Source organism: Aethalodelphis obliquidens, unplaced genomic scaffold (assembly GCF_003676395.1).
Source record: "Aethalodelphis obliquidens isolate GAN/ISIS:26980383/991018 unplaced genomic scaffold, ASM367639v1 scaffold34, whole genome shotgun sequence".
NCBI lineage: Eukaryota > Metazoa > Chordata > Mammalia > Artiodactyla > Delphinidae > Aethalodelphis > Aethalodelphis obliquidens.
In genome coordinates, this window is record NW_020837978.1 from 13,633,192 (window position 1) to 13,656,091 (window position 22,900).

The following is a 22,900-nucleotide window of genomic DNA, read 5'->3' on the forward strand; positions in this document are numbered from 1 at the left end:
CAGAGGGAAGTTTATAGCAATACAATCCTACCTCAAGAAACAAGAAAAATCTCAAATAAACAACCTAAACTTACACCTAAAGCAATTAGAGAAAGAAGAACAAAAACACCCCAAAGTTAGCAAAAGGAAAGAAATCACAGAGATCAGATCAGAAATAAATGAAAAAGAAATGAAGGAAACAATAGCAAAGATGAATAAAACTAAAAGCTGGTTCTTTGAGAAGATAAACAAAACTGATAAACCATTAGCCAGACTCATCAAGAAAAAAGGGAGAAGACTCAAATCAATAAAATTAGAAATGAAAAAGGGGGAGTAAAAACTGACACTGCAGAAATACAAAGGATCATGAGAGATTACTACAAGCAACTATATGCCAATAAAATGGACAACCTGGAATTCCTAGAAAAGCACAACCCTCCGAAACTGAACCAAGAAGAAATAGAAAATATAAACAAACCAATCACAAGCACTGAACTTGGAACTGTGATTAAAAATCTTCCAACAGGGTTTCCCTGGTGGTGCAGCGGTTAAGAGTCCGCTGGGGGGACAATGCAGGGGGCACAGGTTCGTGCCCCAGTCCGGGAGGATCCCACATGCCACGGAGCGGCTGGGCCCGTGAGCCACCGCTGCTGAGCCTTTGCGTCCGGAGCCTGTGCTCCGCAGCGGGAGAGGCCACAACAGTGAGAGGCCCGCGTACTGCAAAAAAAAAAAAAAAAATCTTCCAACAAACAGCCCAGGACCAGATGGCTTCACAAACAAATTCTATCAAACATTTAGAGAAAAGCTAATACCTATCCTTCTCAAACTCTTCCATAATATAGCAGAGGGAGGAACACTCCCAAACTCATTCTATGAGGCCACCATCACTCTGATACCAAAACCAGACAAATGTTACGAACAAAGAAAACTACAGGCCAATATCTCTGATGAACATAGATGCAAATATCATCAACAATATACTAGCAAACAGAATACAGCAGCACATTAAAAGGATCATACACCATGATCAAGTGGGGTTTATCCCAGGAATGCAAGGATTCTTCAGTATACGCAAATCAATCAATGTGATACAGCATATTAACAAACTGAAGGATAAAAACCATACGATCATCTCAATAGATGCAGAAAAAGCTTTTGACAAAATTCAACACCCATTTATGATAAAAACTCTCCAGAAAGCAGGCATAGAGGGAACGTATGTCAACATAATAAAGGCCATATATGGCAAACCCACAGCCAACATTGTTCTCAAGGGTGAAACACTGAAACCATTTCCGCTAAGATCAGGAACAAGACAAGCTTGCCCACTCTCACCACTATTATTCAACATAGTTTTGGAAGTTTTAGCCACAGCAATCAGAGACGAAAAAGAAATAAAAGAAATCCAAATCAGAAAAGAAGTAAAACTGTCACTGTTTGCAGATTACATGATACTATACATAGAGAATCCTAAAGATGCTACCAGAAAACTACTAGAGCTAATCAATGAATATGGTAGAATAGCAGGATACAAAATTAAAGCACAGGGGCTTCCCTGGTGGCAGAGTGGTTAAGAACCTGCCTGCCAATGCAGGGGACACGGGTTCAAGCCCTGGTCCGGGAAGATCCCACATGCTGCAGACCAACTAAGCCTCTGCATCACAACTACTGAGCCTGTGCTCTAGAGCCCATGCTCTGCAACAAGAGAAGCCACCTCAATGAGAAGCCCGCGCACCACAATGAAGAGTAGCCTGCACTCACCACAACTAGAGAAAGCCCGCGTGCAGCAACGAAGACCTAACACAGCCAAAAATATAAATAAATTAATTAATTAAAAAAATTAATGCACAGAATCTCTTGCATTCCTATACACTAATGTTGAAAAATCTGAAAAGGAAATTAAGGAAACACTCCCATCTACCACTGCAACAAAAAGAATAAAATACCTAGGAATAAACCTACCTAAGGAGATAAAAGACCTGTATGCAGAAAACTATAAGACACTGACGAAAAAAATTAAAGATGATACAAACAGATGGAGAGATATACCATGTTCTTGGATTGGAAGAATCAACATTGTGAAAATGACTATACTACCCAAAGCACTCTACAGATTCAATGCAATCCCTATCAAATTACCACTGCTATTTTTCACAGAACTAGAACAAAAAATTTCACAATTTGTATGGAAACACAAAAGACCCCGAATAACCAAAGCAATCTTGAGAAAGAAAAACGGAGCTGGAGGAATCAGGCTCCTGGACTTCAAGTTGTACTACAAAGCTACAGTAATCAAGACAATATGGTACTGGCACAAAAAAAGAAATATAGATCGATGGAACAGGAAAGAAAGCCCAGAGATAAACCCACACACATATGGTCACCTTATCTTTGATAAAGGAGACGAGTACACAATGGAGAAAAGACAGCCTCTTCAATAAGTGGTGCTGGGAAAACTGGACAGCTACATGTAAAAGAATGAAATTAGAACATTTCCTAACACCATACACAAAAATAAACTGAAAATGGATCAAAGACCTAAATGTAAGGCCAGACACTATAAAACTGTTAAAGGAAAACACAGGCAGAACATTCTATGACATAAATCACAGCAAGATCCTTTTTGACCCACCTCCTAGAGAAATGGAAATAAAAACATAAATCAACAAATGGGACCTAATGAAACTTAAAAACTTTTGCACAGCAAAGGAAACCATAAACAAGATGAAGACAGCCCTCAGAATGGGAGAAAATATTTGCAAATGAAGCAACTGACAAAGGACTAATCTCCAAAATATACAAGCAGCTCATGCAGCTCAGTATCAAAAAAACAACAACCCAATCAAAAATGAGCAGAAGACCTAAACAGACATTTCTCCAAAGAAGATATAGATTGTCAACAAACACATGAAAAGATGCTCAACATCACTAATCACTAGAGAAATGCAAATCAAAACTACAATGAGGTAGCACCTCACACCAGTCAGAATGGCCATCATCAAAAAATCTACAAACAATAAATGCTAGAGAGGGTGTGGAGAAAAGGGAACCCTCTTGCACTGTTGGTGGGAATGTAAATTGATACAGCCACTATGGAGAACAGTATGGAGGTTCCTTAAAAAACTAAAAGTAGAGCTACCATATGACCCTGCAATCCCACTACTGGGCATATACCCTGAGAAAACCATAATTCAAAAAGAGTTATATACCACAATGTTCATTGCAGCACTATTTACAATAGCCAGGACATGGAAGCAACCTAATTGTCCATTGACAGATGAATGGATAAAGAAGATGTGGCACATATATACAATGGAATATTACTAAGCCATAAAAAGAAATGAAATTGAGTTATTTGTAGTGAGGTGGATGGACCTAGAGTCTGTCTTACGGAGTGAAGTAAGTCAGAAAGAGAAAAACAAATACCGCATGCTAACATATATACATGGAATCTAAAAAAAAAAGGTTCTGATGAACCTAGGGGCAGTACAGGAATAAAGACGCAGACGTAGAGAATGGACTTGAGACACGTGGAGGGGGAAGGGGAAGCTGCAACCAAGTGAGAGAGTGTCATGGACATATACACACTACCAAATGTAAAACAGACAGCTAGTGGGAAGCAGCCACATAGCACCAGGGAAATATCAGTTCGGTGCTTTGTGACCACCTAGAGGGGTGGGATAGGGAGGGTGGGAAGGAGGCGCAAGAGGGAGGGGATATGGGGATATATGTATACATATAGCAGATTCACCCTGTTATACAGCAGAAACTAACACAACATTGTAAAGCAATTATAGTCCAGTAAATATCTTAAAAAAACAAAAACAGTTATCTAAAAGGGAAATATATATATATATATATATATATAAAACAACCATGACCATTAGCCAAGTAGCTACAAATAAAACATTTTTGAAAATACAAGGTCATCACATCTTTCCAATAATATTCTGTGCCTAATGAAATGGTTTTAATTAGTGACATCAGACCATTCTACTTCAAGTAATAGGTAATTGCCTTATCAAAGGACTTTCCAGGAAATGGAGACAACACCTGGGCTTTTTTGTCATTATCTGAAAAACTGGTGAGTAAATTGATAAACTATCACACACAAGGGCCTCTCATCACAAACAAAAAAACCTACTATGCATTAAATAATTTAACACTTGGATTTATTTTCTTATACACTTAAATGACAGGCATTTCTATGAGGAACATGTTAAAAATAATGTATTTTTACGCAGTTTAAGGTAGTTTAAAGGTTTGGCCTCATCACTCAGAAAACAAGCTTTTAAATCTAGTACAAACCTATAAAAGATTGAACTTTGGTACATAAAAGAAAAATACCTCTACTAAGAGGCAGCAAAATTCAGAGACGATAAAACATTTAAATCAAAAGGTTCTACTTAATCACAACAATTTCAAATGAGTCCTTACTCTATATGCCAGGCTCTGTTCTAAGAGCTTTCCTTATATTATCTCATTTAACCCCTCCCAACCATTTCCACTTTACAGATGAGTAAATTAAGCAGAGAGAACTTGTCCAAGTTCTGGCAGAATAGGGATTCAAATCCAGAGGCCCTGACTGTATTACAGCACATTTTTTTCCTATCAACTATTTCCATGTCTGTTTTCACTAACAGTATTAATTAAACATCTAGGATAAAGCAAATAAAGATAAAATAAAAGTCAAAACTACTCAGAGACTTCTGGAATGAGTTAAGTATTCAGCCATTAAATATCCCTCCTTTTCAAAACTGAGAACACTCTTTTGCCATCAGAATCCAAGCAGGACATAGTTATTTGGGACAAAGTATCATACAGAAGCTACCAAAACAACAAAAAAAACTACACTATCATATAAACCAAGATTAGGCAAACCACCGTCTGTGGGCCAAATTCAGCCCTCAGCCTGTTTTCATACAGGCGGCAAGCTAAGAATGATTTTTACATTTTTTAAAGGGTTATAAAAACAGAACAAAGAACCTGCAGCAACAAAACCTAAAATATTTACTATATGCTCCTTTACAGAAAACGTTTGCAGACTCCTGATTTCAGCTACTGAATAGATAAAGGGGTTTCCTCCCCCCCTTTTTTAAAAATAGCTAAATGCAGAAACTGACTTGTAAGACAAACTGTATCTAGGAAGATAAAATGAGTGGATTCCCTTAGCTCCAAACCAGAAGACAACACCTCTGAAGCACACCCCCCAAAAAAGGGCAAAAAATAAGTAGTTCCCTTCTCACCAGGAGGTGGCAGTAGATTCTTCCAGAGGCAAGGTTCTGGTTTGCCCATGGGCTCAAGTTTTTTGTGGTGGCTATTAAGAAAAGCAGCTTGACCTCTCCAGAGCTGACTTTCTGGGCCTGACAATCTGCACAAAAAGGAAAGGGGAAAGGAAACTGAACAGGTGACAAGAACTAAGCACATTCTCTCTACTGACCTGTTCACTCCCACTAGCAAAATGATACCATTTCCTAAATGCATCTGGGCTAAGAGTTAGGAGGTAGGAAAGAAGGCAAGTGAAGATGATCAACTTAATCATTTGGTGCTGTTCTTCATTTTTGCTTCTACAATTCTTAGGTTACTACCCTTCAGTTAGCTGAATAAGACAATGGATTCTTGTCTCCACAACTTGAAGCAAGATGCCATTTTAAAGATCAGAAGTTAATAGGAAAAAAATGTGAACTTTAGATATACCTCAGCAGAGCTAAACCAGAATAAGTCAAAACAGGAAATTACAAGTCAGTTGAACACATGCGAAAGTCGCAGGTACTGCATGACTGCACAAGCCGGTTGGCCTGACAAGCAATGGCAAACATCCATCAACTAACAGTGCCAGATCGCTCATTCTTCTTTCAAGCCTCTACTACACAACCCAAAAACTTCATTTTTGCCCAGAAACCACTGGACATTTAACCAAAATACATTAGTACAAAACATGCCATGTCATGAAGCTCCTTGCTATTCATGATGACTCAGCAGTTGCTGCAAAACAGAGAGGTGACCACCTAGGATAGTTGACAGCAACCAGGTAGTCTACAAGTTCACAAAAGTTCCAGTAAGGATTAAAGAAAGTCCTTATTTTAAGATTTAAAAAAAAAAAATCCTTAAAGTATTCTTTTGTATATTCCTGGATACTTTTCTTTGGTAGTATCTGCCAATATTAATACCTTCAGTGTTGATTAAGAAACCCCCAAACACCTTTGATCCAATTCAAAAGCTAAAAATGTACTTTCTTTTTCAATTAAATGGGTGGGGCAAAAAGCTGAAAGTACTCTAGATAGGGGGAAATGATAAACTATCAGGCTTTAAAACAAAACCACACAGTCTGAAATCATACCAGCTCTAAGACAAATTGGATCATAGGTGTTACGTTGTTAAGGCATCATCTCCCCCAAATTAGATTTTTATCTAAGTACATTTAAAAATAAGGTGTGATTTTTGGCTTTTTCCACTCAGAATATATGAGCTCCTTTCTAAACTCTGCCCAGACCATCCAATGATCTGTATTTACAAATTTATTTTATGTAGTAACTTTCTTTTGAGGAGATCTAGAAAGCACTCAAAGACATTTATCTTCAGGAAAAACAGAAAGCATGTGTGTTTAACTTCCACTCAACCAAAGGATTCGGTTAAATGGCCAGGCGTGTGACCTGAATTCTAATCTTAAATCTGCCTGCAAGTACCCCTGCTCCTCACAAAGGAATCTGAAAACCAAGCTCTTTTTGGTATATATCTGGGGGAAAACCGGTGGGAGGTAAAAGTAAGGCCAAGACCTGTAACCGTAAGTAGAGAGCTACCTAGTATTATAAACCACAATTTTTACTAAGAAATTTCTCTGAAATCTTTTAAAATTCTGTTTTTAATGATACAATTTAACACCAGCACCAAACATGTTAAAGTGTTCAATATTCATCATCATCCAGAACAAGGCAATCTAGGAAGTCTACCCTTAACAGTAAGCGACACGTTATCAGACCCTTTTGCTATACCTTTGTGTTTTTTTAAGTTTAAGACCCACACTTACTCCTACCTTAGTATCCCTGAAAAGTGTTATAAGTGACGTTCATTAGAATATTCTTAACGTATTCCTACTCAATCCCCATAACAAGTAAAATTTTAAAAATAGAGTTGTCTCAGAATCAAATGTCTCAGTTACAATTAGGATAAACTCCTTTTCATAATTTCAAACACCCACGAGTGCACAGGGTGCTTAGATTATAAGACCACCAACATTCCTGGAATGTCAAAAGTACCTAAACTTCTAGAATACGCCCCGTAACATTAAAATAGTTTGTGCGTGAGATCAGAACTGGAGTCCCGGTCAGCTGTGCAGAATGGCCAATTCCAGCTTCCAAAATAAAAGGCGGGGGGGTGGGGTGGCGGGGGGGGGGATTGGACAAAAGTGGGGAGGAAAGAGTCTCGCGACGGAAAAGAAACGTAAGTGCGGAGAGGGACTTTCAAAATGCCCCAGTGCCACTAACTATAAGCCGGTTAAGAAACAAACAAACAAACAAACAAAACAAAATCGAAGCCAGTGCTCTCAGATCGGGGAGGGACACCGGGAGACGGAGAATTAATTAATCGCGTTGTAACTTACTTCACTTTCCGCGCTAACAGCGCCCCCGACAACCCCCGGGTGCCCCGGAGGCAGATTCCTCCGGGCAGCCCCCTCCCCACACACGCTAAGACGCGGGAGACTAGCAAACAGCAGGCGTAGGGGCCTCCAGCCACATCTTTTTCCTTCTCCCTCGAGAGGACGTGAGTAATACCCCCAAACCCCCAATCCCCGCCAAAAAACGGAAGAATTCTAGGCCCAGCGTGGCCTAGGATTTCTGTTCCCGCCCTGCGCTGGTCGGGGGAAAACCCCAGGCGGAGAGGGCTGCGGAGAGGCGGCCGAACCACACGTGTGCGCCGCAGGATTGGCCCGTCTCAGCCCACTTCCCGTCGCCGCCCCAGCGGCCAGAGCTCCCGCCGCCTCGCTCGGGCCTCCGCTCAGGCCCTCCCGTCCGCTCCACGTGGGGCGCCGGGGCCCCTCGCCGCCCGTCCACTCCCGCCCAGTTCCCGACCCGCTAGGCCCCCACGGCGCCGGGGTCCCGTACCTGGTGCTGTTGTCGCCCCTGCTGGTAAGGTTTAATTGGCCCCTGGTGGCAACGCCGAGTCCGGATCTTGCCGCCACCGCCCCCTCCTATGCCTCCAGCTCCCGAGGCCATGGCGTGAGCCTCCGCGGCTTCCCCCTCCGGGGCGGGAGAGGCAGAGACGGCCTTAGAGCCCCCCCCGCCCGGCCCCAGCCCAAAAGTACGCACGCGCTGCCCACACAGCGGGGCACAGGCACACCAGGAATCGCGGGGCTGCGAGCAGGAGCGGAGAGAGAACGCGCGCTGGCGGCAGGGAAGGGGGTGGCGGCGACAGAGGCCGAGTAGCTGGCTCCGGTCCGGCAGCCTCCCGCGGACCCCAGCCTCTGTGTATGTCACCGTCTCTGTGTAGATTCCCCCGCAGAGGACAGTGCGGGCGGCTCCGGGCGCTGCTTAGGCCTAACTCAACCGCCGGCTGCTGGAGATTCTTCTTCCGTCGCCCTAGCCGTAGCTGCCGCAGTTGAAGCCGCCGGCGCCGCCCGCCTACCCCTCCCCTTTGCGCACAGCGCCCGCCCAGCCGTCGTCGTCTTCCCTGCAGTCGCCGTTGTTGCGTCTATTGCCGCTGCTAAGGCCGCCGCTGCAGTCGTGAGCCAGAAGGTCGTCACTTGTTAGCGCCCGACGAGTTTGCATAATCACGCTGCGACCGGGTGATAGGCAAGGAGGAAGGAAGGGCGGGTCGAGCCCGCGCTCTCGGCTGCGCGGGCCTCTGGGAAACGTAGTTCAGCAGAAGACGACGAATTCTCAGGACGCGGAAGATGGGCGGTTCGCCGCAGAGGCACAAAGCCAGGGGTTCCGTTCGCTTTATTGCTCTTCACTGCAAACGTAGACTTCGAAAGAGGCGTTTAGCACAAAAAGAGTAACCTCCTTCCCAGTCTCCTTCTCCCCGTGGTTGGTAAAGCGGGCAGAAAGTGAGCAGATCGTAAAATCACAGACAGAAGCTAACAATACCTTATAAACAGAAAAGAACTGGTTGAAAAGACAATGTCCATGATCTTTAAGCCTAAAGCAGAAATAGAAAATACATAGTTCCGTTAATGTTCCATTAACATATAAGGGCTTTGTTGTCAAAACACACAAGTGCTGGAATTCTCACTCCACCACTCTCTAGTTTGACCTTGGATAAGTCAAAACCTTCCTCCCCCCTATAAAACGGGAACTTTAAAATCCACCTCATAGAGCTGTTGTGATCATCCAAATGGAGCACTTAGTATATTTCCTGGTATACAGGAAATGCAATAAATGAATACCCACAGCAGTCAGCTCACATTAGAGGTGAGTGGTATATTACCAGTAATAAAAATATACATATATTTGCCCCAAATAGAAGGCATTATATTTAGGAAAGTGAATAAGCGAGCTAGGCTCAGACTGCATCCACAAAGTAGAGAGATTGTAAGAGCTGACTGTTAGAAAGATCTTGGTGATCATGTGGTCCAGCCCTCATTCAACGGACAAGACAGGGGTCCAGAGAATTCAGGTGGCATACTGGAGGACACTAAGCTGCGCAGTCAAAGCCAGGACTATAACCCAGCTTTTCTATAAGAGTTCAAACAAGTAACCAAATGATTAGGGAGAAAATCTACTGTGAAGAAACATAGGCTTAATGTTCCATTTGAGACAATTGGTTTGAAAGCTTATAAATAACTTCGGAGTCAAACAGACTTAATTTAAAATCTATCACTTACTAGCTGTGTAGCCTTGGGGAAGTTACTGATCCTCTTTCTAAGCTTCAGTTTCCTCATCTGCAAATAGAATGAATATTAACCTCAACAGGTTGGTGGTTCTGATGAAGGGATTTATGTATCTCTGTATAGTTCATAATAAATGCTTAGATACAAAGCATCTAATATCATCCAGTTATCAGATACAAATAACTAACTTCAAGACTTTTATACCACCTCTACCACCAAACTTCACTCCAATATTCCAATCACTATATAAATCATATAAGTCAAAAGGTGAAGCCAGAGCTTCCGGGGTGGCGCAGTGGTTGAGAGTCCGCCTGCCAATGCAGGGGACACGGGTTCGTGTCCCGGTCCGGGAAGATCCCACATGCCGCGGAGCGGCTGGGCCCGTGAGCCATGGCCGCTGAGCCTGCGCGTCCTGAGCCTGTGCTCCGCAACGGGAGAGGCCACAACAGTGACAGGCCCGCGTACCGCAAAAAAAAAAAAAAAAAAAAAAAAAGGTGAAGCCAAACTTACAGTACCTTGGAATTTGTAGTACCTTCCAGCACCTAAGGAATCATGCCCTATAAGGCATAGGTTTACAGAACAAATGGCACCTCTGACCATAACCAACAAGACTATAAAAAGTTCCCAAATAGGATAGACAAAATTAATTACCTCCTTTTGTGCTTCAGTGTCCCCCTTCCAGCACTAACTCCCCACTAGACTCCCCAGGTATACAAGCTCTTCCCCCTGAAGCACTTCATCCTTCTTCAATACAGTTGTCTTTCATGATTCTTAGCTAGGTATGTGACAAGCAGAGTAAGGTAATTCGTAATAAGCCAATTCCCAGGAAAGATCTGTACCTGAATCTCTAATTACACTTCATATATAGGAGACTGAACTGTAGCCACATACCATTTGCCCTTTTCACCCTACCAAACTCAAAATTTCCAGCACAGGAGAATAAACTGTGGCTCAAAAATCATTCCTTTCTTGGGGGCTGTTATTTGGTGTATGAGACATCATTCATATCCGAGCTCTGAAAGGAAAGGACATGCGAAAGAGCTGGACCACACTCAGATAAAACTTCAGAATAGAAGATTAGTAGGATTCAGGGAGATAAGGAAAAATCCACATCCTCCTTTAACCTTGATCTCAGTTGTTTAACTCATTTTATGATTATTTCTTTGAGGTAAAATAAATGTGAGGGAACAATAATACTTTAGTCCCACATTCAGGTAACTGAGTTATTGGAAACTTTACCAATCTTGACAGCAGAGAAGGGATAAGAAGCAAGAAGAAATCTGCATCCTGAACTTTCCACTGACTAATTTTACCCTGAAATAGCATCAGCCTCGCTATGGGATGAAATAACTTCTTGTACATAGTTTGAGATTCTAAAATAATGTGGTGTCTGTGCTAAAATTCAGTTTGGAGTTACAAATCACCAAATCTAGAATTCTTCACACACTTTTTGGTACAGAACTCATTGTTCAGTTAGGAATTACTAGTAGTTGAATGGGTTATAATAAGTTATTCTGATTATAAAACTTAATCTGCCACCTTCAAACATACAAATAATTACTGAATATTTCTCTAAGACATACTATATATAAGTTGGGAAAAATATCAAATGGAATGGAATAATAGTATGTATTCTTGAAATCCTTCCAGCCATATTAGGAGTTGTTTTGGGGGAAGGGAATAATATGTATTATTTAGTATGTGTAAGTAAGCAATTTCTATAAATGATACAATTTAATCCCTACAAAACCTATGATATTCTGTAGTTCACAGAATTGGAAGCTATCACTTGCAGATTTTCTATTATAAAATGGTTATCTTCTTTATTCATCCTTTATTCATTATTTCTATTCCCATCAGTCTTTAGGTCTAGACAAAATTGAAATAACTCTGAGAAGTGATCTTGTGTTTTGGGTTGTTTCACTGGGAGTATTTTAATAGAAACTAATTTCTCCCCTAATAGGTTTTAAACACCAAGATTTTTCTCCTCACTGCTATAATCTGAGCACATAGAACAGTGTTGACACATAGCAGTAGCTCTACATATACTTTAGCTCATTTGCCCAACATCCAATTACTACCAATGCCAACTGTTTCCACTTTATTGCAATAAATAATACAATGATGAATACAGCTGAACTACTTTATATAACCTTTCCTAGCTTGCATACATTCATTTTCTATACTGCATAACAAATTAATATTTCTCAAATTCATTTATACATGATACAGCATTCATTAGCATTGTAAACAGATCCCTATGAAAATATTATGCAGGAATTATTATCCTCTTACCTTTGCCATCACTCTGCCATTTTTGTAGCCAATTTAGGAACCTAACTACCACTTAAACATTTTTTTAAAAAAGATTTTTTTTCCAGTTCAGTGGAGAACTCCACACTTTAGAAATCTCTGTGATAGCCTTCATGTTGACTAAAATGTTGAGATCCTAGTACTGTCTTACTGCATAGTGAGCACAGACATTTGCCAGCTGTATGATATGATAGCCGTTGGAAAGACTAGACTCAAACAGCTGGCTTAGGATCACCTGGGAATTCCAGGACTCCCATCATGGCATGGGGATATGAGGATATGTTGAAGGATGGGAGTGAAGAGTACATCAACAGGTGCATTTGGGTGGAAAGGATATTGTACATCAGACCTCCAAATCAAAGAGAGAAGCCGTGTTAGCAAAATCAATAGAATTCAATGTATTTGTCTCTATGAGGATAAGGGAAAAAAAGACAGCTATTCATATTCAGATCAAGTGGCAGAAATGGACACAAAACACAGAAGGACAGAAATTCCGTCTCAATAAGTTGAAAACAAAATTAGACCAACTTCACTTAAACGTGGATCCAGTTTTTTTCAGCCAAAACAGATGGTGTATTGGAAGAGATCTTAATTTATGAAAAGACTGTTACTACTAAAGTCCCTCCCCACAAAGAAACATCTTTATTTTTCCCCATATAATATGGTATTCATCTGACAATTATAAATTAGCAAATAGAGAGGCTTCTGACCTTTCTTTAGAGATAAGGAATATCCACCAATTACAAGTGAAATACAATTTGGTCTACACCCAACCTGGATAGAAAAACAGCCTTTATATCTTCTTCAAAAGGTAAGACAATTCTAGCCAAAGGAGTATTTAGAGATGACAATTACAAGAAGTTAGAAAGGTATGTATTTACCCTACCTACACAAAATGAGGTATCTGCTATGATGTGTATTGAAGCAAATTATTTTATTGAGAGTAGTTTTAGACAGATCTCCTTGATCTTCCAACAGACATTTCTATGTGATAATTATTACCAAGCATTTCATTAGATAGAAAAATAAGGTTAAACTAGTGTTTTTTTAAAAAAAATGTATTATAATGATATAATGAACTTCAATCTCAGCTGGAAAAACTCAAAGTGGGGTTGGGATTCTAGAAAAGTATTGGGGTTTTTGTCTGTATTTTAGGGACAGAGAGGCCACAGCATTGGGAAGATATTTAAAGATGTACATCATTATACTCTCATTAACTTACTGTGTTCTCTGACTTTGGGGAATAAAGTAATACTTAAGACTAAATGAATTAACTAATATAATCAAATTTTGATTAACTATATATATCACTTAATTCCAACATGCCATATAACATTTTTCTTCTTCCTGACTGTGTATGTCAATATATAGTAGCTTTGGGCATATATGTGTTTATGTACCTTCCATTATAATTGAAGGCACATTTTAAATTCATCAATCCTAAATGGAAATTCAGTTTTACTGAATGAAATAATAACCAAATTCAGGAAGACCAGTCCCATCCTAATATTTAAGACAGTGAATGAATCGACAAAGATTAAACATAGCCTATAGGCAAAATGTAAACTAGGATAAACATAAACAATTGAGATCAAGGCTAAAGGAGGACATAGATATTTATAAACAATTTACAAACATAATCTAAACATTAACACCTACTGTGTTGAACCTACTATGTGTTGATTTCTAATCTCAGCATTTAGTATATATGTCAGTGTACAAAACATTAAAACAAGCTCTGTCTGCATAGTGCATTATACTTTATCATTTTACTGAATTCTCTTAAAGTTTACTGTATTATGCTCTTATTAACCCCTAGCACGTAACACTAATAATTACTCCCAAATTCTACTTTCTAGATTCGAAACACCTGCTATTGAATTCATCCCATACAATAAATCTAATGGCTTAGTTTATTTTTTTTAATATAATTCCTCAGTTTCATTAGAAAACTGGCCTCATCATTAAGGTTCCAATCTACGTAAAACTATAACGTTTGCAAAATTCAATTTGCTCACAGTGAGACCAAGCATTTTCATTTTTTAAAAGCATTTGTAGAGAATGCTGGAATTTATTAGACCCTAACTTATTAAGACTTCTTTTCAAGAGCATTCTACTAATTAACATGTTAACAACCCTACTGCACACGTCACCCCACCACCACCAGAAAGGTACAACCTACTTAGCTTAAAGGGTGTCTTTTGGCCCCTCACTACTCAGGGGCTAGCAGCACCAGTCCTTGGGAGCTTGTTAGAATAAAGATCATCCCAGGCCTACTTAATCAGAATCTGCATTTCAACAAGATCGCCAGGTGATTCCTATGCACAGGACATCTGAGAAGCACTGTTTTAAGAATTAACCATGCTGTAGAATTCATAAAGCACATCTGAAATGTTAACAGTCTGAAACTAAACATCAGTTATGAAATACACTTGAGCACTTTAAAGAGCACTTTGCTAATTCCCAACTATCCCTCTTTATTTATACAAATTTTCTTTTAGAATTAATTCACAAGAAACAAAAGACATGGATGGAGAATAGACCATCTCACCATCCCAGAAGCTGTGAGCAGACAGAAGTTCTGAAAAGAAATATCAAACTACTTCCTTAGAATTGCTGTGGCTTTTCTCTTTTCCAAACACTCACAAAACCAATGTTAAGGTAGGAACTCTTGAGGGGGAATATTCTTGGTACTGGGTTAGCAACTAATATCTAAAATGTTGGATAAGAAGTCAGGCAACTTGGAGTAAAATCTATAGATTTTTTCACTTTCCTAAACTGTCAGGACACGAATGACGGCAGCTTTCTACTTAACAAATTATAAAAGCAATTAAATAGACTACCTACTAATAGCCTGACCTCCTACGCAGGTGCTATGAAGTCAAGACAAAATTCAGATACAGTATTTTCTCCAAAAATTACTTCTGGAAAAAAATTAAATAGTAATGGATCTTTAGAGTAAAAATTCCTTCCCTGACATTGGTCATCAAAAGTATTCTTTCCACAGCACACCTATAGCTCTTAACTCTTACAATAGGGAAGGCCTAGAAAGTTGTGAAACACAAGAAATGAAAAATCGTTTTTAAAAGGCTCACACATACCTCCCCTCCTATAGGCCAAATATAAACACATTTGTTCATATGAGCACTTACACATCAAGACATCAACGTATTGAAGTTAACCAAAGTTTCTGTAAAGAGCAGGCTTAGGAATCCCTGTTCTTTATTAGTCTCCAATCAACAATTTAAGTAAGAGTTGATGAACCTGCAGCTTATAGTGCATGTAGATTTTTCCCCCTCTTATTTAACATTTGGTACATTTCACCTTTACCACAATGTGAGCAGAAATGGAATTAAACATTTTTAATTCTCACTAGCTTCTTCTTCCAAAGGAAGCTAGACTATTACCTGAAATGAAATTCTGGATTTAGTACTTTTTGAGTGTCTATTATCGCAGATAGCAGAGCTGATTTAACAGAGCAACTAACCAAACATAACGGTTAACAAGATGATTTTAAACCCAGTACCTATAACCCACGGCCTGTCTTCAAACTATCTCACCTTGTTTGGGTCCATTATAAGGACAACAGCATATCATGAGTCACCACAAACATGGTTCTTCAAAACCAAAAAACAAAAAGAACTCTACAAATATTCTCCAAAGCAAATATGAGTGAAGTTATACTATTCTACGTGTAATATTAAATAGGCAGTGTTGCCAAACAAAGGCAACTCTGCAGACATGGAGCAAAGCCTGTTAAACAGACCACCTCCGGTTAGAGAAAGCTACCTCTGCCCACAAAGGTTTAGATTCAGAATTAAAACATCAAGGCACGCCAAAAGTCTCCGCAGAGGCCCTAACCAAGCAACGCACAGCTTCTACCAGCCACGATTAAATCCAAGCCCCAACTTAGATGCTTTAAATTAGTAATAGTTAAACCAGCTCTTTTTCACTTGTGTGGTCATAAAATCTTGCCCCTTCTGCGAGGCAGCAGTAACTAAGCACTTACTATAAGAAGCACCTGCTTTTAGGCCCATATCTTCCAGCTGAGGTGCAGAGATCAATGACCTTAGCTCCGTGCCTGCTCACATTGAAGTATAATCCCTTGTCTCTCCCAGATTAGATGGAGCCATGCAGAACGGCAGTTACTCTGCAAACAGGTGGTGAGGACGCAGACCTGCAAAAGGCCACTAGGAGTAGACAGTTAAGAAGGAAAAGCCATTTTTCTCTTTTCACTGCTGGCCCTTGTGACCATGCCTCTCCTTAACTCATCATCTGGGCCTACCCTTTGCAGCTACGCTTCCTCAGATAACAGCCTCTTCCTTTTCTCAAGGTTTGCTTTGAGTTTACTAACAAAAAGGAGCTGACTTTTCCCCTTCATTTGCTCCATCGTTAACTTTAGAACGGGATTTTTTGAAAAGTCTTAAAGACTGAGATGGAGAAAAAAAAAATGCAATAGGTCTTAGAAGCTTTCTGTCCTAAATTCAAACTAAGGAAAATAAAAGTACAGCAGCCAGTTCTACATCAAGTCGAAACAAGACAAGATCATTTGTTTAGATTTTTTTCAGCAACTTTCACTGACAACTTCCTACCCATGCCAGCAATATGGAAAAAGAAAGGGGAAATGTTTAAGGGGTGACATAAGAGAGAAGAAGGGAGGGCTGAGGAGAGAAAGGAAGAGCAAATTTTAAATTCTGACAAATAGTCACGATGAGCAATTCCTGAAAACTCAGTCAAAACTTCTGCCAGGTCCGCAGCCGACCTGAACTCACCTTTGGTGGATTGACCCTTCGTAACTCAGTCTCCTGAGTCTAGACTGGCTCCTTGTTGATCCAAATTCACACGCTGTAAAATAAACGAAGGAGGGATGAGGGGTACTTTGCAGGAATGGTGCTACAGACGTGCAGAGTATCACTTACTAACGTCGTAAATAATGAAGGACTAATAAATAATACATTAGAAAGAAAAGACCCTCGTTATTGCCACATCATGGTTTCCTAACATTTTATACCCAGAGTACCAGGTGCAAATTGGATAAATGTTTACTAGATGGCTGAATGCATATTCAGAGGTTCGTTATTTCAATTTGTAATTTCCCTCAACCACTTTTACATGATGGAATTATTTTTCTGTGTATTTCAAAAATACTTTAGTTTGTTAAAATAATCTTTTATTATTAAAACACTTTTAATCCCCCCTTTCTTTTTAAACACAGTTTACCTTAGACCATGTACTACTTGCTGTGTCAGAAGTAAACAGAAAAAAATCACTTTTATGTAATCGAATGAAGATAGTGCTTTCCCTCAGGGATTATACCAAAATAGGAACTACAGGAGGAGGATATATCCTTTAAAACCAGACCTTTGGAATACTATGCAACAAATATTTACTACATTCTTAGCCATATGTTCGGCAGATAGAAACTTGATGACGACATAGGGCCTGCCGTTTAGGGACAAGTAGAAATGGTTATACTTTTACTTTAAGTGTTTTGAATAAATACTTAACGCAGATAAATTTCCTTTTGGAAATATGTATTGCATAAATGGCTGTAAGTTTATATTCTTTAAACAATTCACCTGAACCAGCTTTGTCCCCATACCCTGGGCTCAGTGGAATTGTGATCAGGATGTTCAACTAAGAAATGAGTTGAGTATGCTACTCCTTTATTTTTTTTTTAAAATTAACCATTTAATTAATTAATTTATTAATTAATTTATTTATTTATGGCCACACGGCTTGTGGGATCCCAGTTCCCCAACCAGGGATCGAACCCAGGCCCCCTGCAGTGAAAGCACAGAGTCCTAACTGCTGGACTGCCAAGGAATTCCCTAGCCCTTTGTTTAGATGTAAATAAATTCTTTAGTATAAAAGAACAGGGTAAAAGAAAATACTGTAAAATGTAAACTCTAGACAGAGATACATAGCCCTGAGTTTGCAGCGGGACAAATTGTGTCCCCAAGTAATTGCAACATCCAAGTAGGATCTTCCAGAGGAGAGGAAGAGACCAAGGAATATGATTTAAAGTTTCCCACACTCTTATCTAGTAATTAATTGCATGAAATAATAGCACTAAGGGGGGACTTCCCTGGTGGCGCAGTGGTTAAGAATCCGCCTGCCAATGCAGGGGACACCGGTTCAAGCCCTGGTCTGGAAAGATCCCTCATGCCACAGAGCAACTAAGCCCGTGCGCCACAACTACTGAAGCCTGCGAGCCTAGAGCCCGTGCTCCGCAACGATGAGAAGCCCACGCACCACAACGAGAAGTAGCCCCGCTTGCTGCAACTAGAGAAAGCCTGCACACGGCAGTGAAGGCCCAATGCAGCCAGAAATAAATTTATTAAAAAAAAATAGCACTAAGGGGTATCTACTGTGAGCCATGCACTTCGCTGTGTGCTTTACATGCACTCTTTTTCATTCTTTTTCATCCTTAAAACGTCTTTTAGGGAGTTGTCTAAAAGAGAAGGGTTAAGGAGTTTACTCAAGGTCACACGCTTGGTAGTTGACATGATGGGCTCTGAACTCACATCTAATTTCAAAACCTGTGTTCCTTTCTTTAAGCCAGGCACCATTCTAGAACTTCCCACAGCCAATGGGCGGGTGCAGGGAGTGGAGTCTGAGATGTTTACGGAAGCTGCTCAGCCCACTGACATTCCAGCCTCTTCTCACCGAGGTTTGTCCAGCTGCTTCTCAGCCAGGGCCTTGGCAGGGTTTCTGGAGTGGAGTAAGGGCTCTGCTAAACAGGTCGGGGACAGTGGGAGATGTCTTATTGGGCCCCCTCACCTGTGAGTTCCCCTGTTCGTAGGGTTGCCAGACAACCTAGAAGACACCCAGCTAAATGTGCGTTTCAGAAAAGCAACGAATAATTTTTGAGTATAAGAACGTCCCCAGTTATGCAACTAATGCACAGGACAACTTCTTTGCTAAATCTGGCCACCCTGCTTCTTGGCACTATTTCAGAATGTCTTGGATTAGAATTAGAGAGAGCTGCATGCATGCTGGAGTAACTTACAACTCTTCCCGTGATCGTTAGCTTAGAATGAAGATATCCTGGCTATTGACCAGAAATGGAGGAAACTCAACTGCAAGCACACCATCCCTACCCCATACCTACCCAGGCTGTTCTGTGGTTTATCATGGGATGCTGCCGTTATTCATTTGACTAGCTTCTAGTGCAGCAGACATGTCTTGACATGAGCAGACATGAGTGTCCATGACTCAGGTATTCAAGAAATGTAAATTCCTATTTCTTTAACTCAGCAGAATTTGTTCCAAAACCCCATTTTTTAGAGGTAGCAGAAACATAAACGATGTCAAGTCAGGTCTCAGCACCCCGCCTCTTCCTCGAGTCTTTCCTAGGGTGCACGTCACGCTATGGGGAGGGATGTGTTTCTTGATGTTCCCTGTGCCTGCAAATTGTTGCCAAGGCACCTCGCCTTCCTGGCCCTCTGCCCCCTTCAGTCCAGGCCTTTGCATTCCTCCTGGTCCTCCTGGGCTGAGATGCACGGTGTAGCCCTTCCCTCTCCAGGGTCTCCTTGCACTCCAGGCCTCTGCTTTGGGGAGTGAAGCCTGAGGCTTTTTGCTATTGAATCCTACTGTCTCAGGTGGGAAGGGCACGTAGTTCCTCTGGAGGACTCCAGGCACCTGTGTCCTCTCTGTTCCCCTCCCCTCTCTAAATACCCTCTGCCTAGACAATCTTTCTCAATCTTTTATTTATTTATTTTTTTAATCTTTTTCTGGGCATGGCCTCACCCTCCAGCTCTCAAATATCTTTCCTGTGTATCCAATTCCCCTAAGGATCTTAGGTTTTTGGAAGGTTATTCCTTTTCACCCTGGCTTATTCTCCCCACCCTCACCCCCTGCCAGGCAATGAATACGAAACAGTTTTCTTGATAGGGGGAGAGAGAATAAGGCGAGAATAAAGGAAAGTATCCTAACCAACTGACTTTAAACATCCTCAGGCCCCATCCCTCCCTTTTTTTTTCCCCAGTGTCAAAGCTAAAAGAATTAGATCCTGGTTAGTTTTAGGCACAAACTTTGCTTTTCCACAGTAGTCCCCAAATCTGGCAGCAGCAGCAGATGGGAAGCATTTAAAACATGGATTGTCAGGGCCCCAACCAGATCTATAGAATCTCTAGGGTTGAATCTAGGAATGCACTTGTCCTCTGGCCTGCTTCTGAGAATGACTCCCCTTTTCTTTCCCACATCTTCGGCCTTCTTTCCCTTTCTTTCTTATCCCTGGAGTGGCAACATCCAGTTAAATGTTCCTTGCACAAAACCAACATCTAGTGTGGAGTTCCGTATCCATCTTTCAAAGGGAAGATGACCTGGAGGGCGAGAGGATGTTCCAGAGTCTCATCTCCTCTTATCTCTTACCCCACTTTTCTCATCCTTCAGTGTCCTGTCCACATTCCAAGAAGAAAACCTCAGTCTAACCCATCAAACAGGACCATCCAGCAACATATCTCCATCCTGTGTCAAATGCAAAACTATTTCCCAGAGACCTAAATGCTGCTTGGTTCTTAGGAAGAATCAGCAGCAGATCTAAGCATCCCAGTTTTTCAAGGCTTGGGAATACTTCCAGAGGAAAGGCCTAAGCAATTAAGATATATTCCCAACATGTATAAATTACAAAGTAAGATTCTTAAAAATCGCTTGCATTGATTTGCTTACATTATTGTTAAACACCCTCTTAATTTATTTAGAGAGGCCAGTTCACCTTTTTTAAAAGTTAATATGGGGTTTCCCTGGTGGCGCAGTGGTTGAGAGTCCGCCTGCCGATGCAGGGGACATGGGTTCGTGCCCCGGTCCGGGAAGATCCCACATGCCGCGGAGCGGCTGGGCCCGTGAGCCATGGCCGCTGAGCCTGTGCGTCCGGAGCCTGTGCTCCGCAACGGGAGAGGCCACAACAGTGAGAGGCCCGCGTACCGCAAAAAAAAAAAAAAGTGAATATGGCTAGGTAGGACATGTCAGGCTGGCAATACCATTGGCCTATTTTATTCTAAAATGAGGTTAGGAGTACTGAGCTAAATTGGGGCTTTTAAAGGATTACGTCCTAGGGAGTGATGAAAATCATTCGCAAGTAATGATTGGAAAGACTCAGCCCCTGGGATGGTAGTTGATATTTATAAAAGTCAGCTATGCTTATTGACTTAACAAAAAGTCATGTATTATTATTATGACATCAGAATACTACTCCATAGTAAGTAACAGGGCAAAGGGCCTGAAAAATTAGGGAGTGGGCAGGCTGAACAGGAGCAGAGAAGTGAATGCAGCCTGAGCAGCTTTCAATAATTCCTTTTTCTTTCTTTTTTTTTTTTTGGCTGCACCTCGCGGCTTGTGGGATCTAGTTCCCCGACCAGGGTTCAAACCCAGGCCCCCTGCATTGGGAGCGCAGAGTCTTAACCACTGGCCTGCCAGGGAAGTCCCTTTTTTTCTTAGGAAAGTAAATTTACACTGAATATCTCACTCCAGGCTTAATTACTGAGAAATATATCTTTCTCTTTGAAGTTGATTAAGCAGTGACAGAGAAAGACAAATATTGTATGATTTCAATTTCAAGTGTAATCTAAAACATAAAACAAATGAATATAACAAAACAGAAACAGAGTTTTATATAACAGAGAACAAACAGGTGGTTGCCGGAAGGGAGGGAGGCGGGGGGGGGGGAGAAAGAAATAGATGGAGGAGATTAAGAGGGACAAACTTCCAGTTGCAAAATATGTGGGTCCAGGGTATGACATGTACAATGTGGGGAATATAGTCAATAACTAAGTAATATCTTTGTATGGTGACATATTGTAAGCAGACTTACGGTGGTGACCATTTCGACATGTACAGAAAAAAATCACTATATTGTGTAACAGGAACTAACATAGTATTGTAGGTCAAGCATACTTCAAAAACAAATATACATACAAACTCATAGAAAAAGGGATCAGATTTGTGGTCACTAGGGGTGGGGGAATGGAGGGAGGAGGAATTGGATTAAGGTGGTCAAAGGACACCCTAAACTTCCAGTTATAAGATAAATAAGTCCTAGGGATGTAGTGTACAACATGATAAATATAGATAACATGGCTGTATGTTACATATGAAAGTTAGGAGAGTAAATCCTAAGAGCTGTCATCACACACACAAATTTTTTTTCTATTTCTTTATTTTTGTATCTATACGGGATGATGGATGTTCACTAAACTTATTGTGATAATCATTTCATGAGTATGTAAGTCAAATCATGCTGTACACCTTAAACTTAGACAGTACTGTGTATCAATTATAACTCAATAAAATTGGAAGGAAATTGATTGATCAGGAAATATTATAACAGATGCCGACCGTCTACAGAGCACTCCGCTAGATGCTGTAAATAAAGAAAACTAGTTTTCCTGCACAGTGTCCTTTTCTCCTGAAAGGTTGACACAGGCATGGAGTTGAGAACCAAAAAATCAGATTTCACAGGTTGAAACGAATTATAAAGTTCTGCTAAGCCAGTCCCACAACTAACGCATGAGTGACTTTTTCAACTTTGTAAGTATCCATTGTGTTGGGGCTTTATTGTCTACAGAAATGAAGATCCGTGCTTCCTGAGGGGTGGAGAGTGGTCCTGGCAGGTGACAGCTGTTATCTCCGGGACCTGCTCTGGGACTCAGCCTGGATGGAGCTAATCCCTGGGGAGACTTCATCAGCGAGTCTTGCCAATAAGTGCTCTCTTGGCCGAAAGCTGATTTTCTCTCAATACTTGTGTTGTTTTATATATTTGTACTTTAGATAATAACCTTG

General features: G+C 40.8%; 1 protein-coding gene across 1 annotated transcript in view; it reads right to left on the reverse strand.

Moving 5' to 3' along the window:
- NUP153 (nucleoporin 153) overlaps positions 1-8,662 on the reverse strand; it is a 74,335-nt gene extending 65,673 nt beyond the window's left edge. Inside the window, exon 1 of the mRNA XM_027128450.1 lies at positions 8,082-8,662. Coding sequence (XP_026984251.1) covers positions 8,082-8,192 — 111 coding nt within the window. The 5' untranslated portion in view covers positions 8,193-8,662. The remainder of the gene's footprint in view (positions 1-8,081) is intronic.
- Between the last annotated feature and the right edge of the window lie 14,238 nt (positions 8,663-22,900).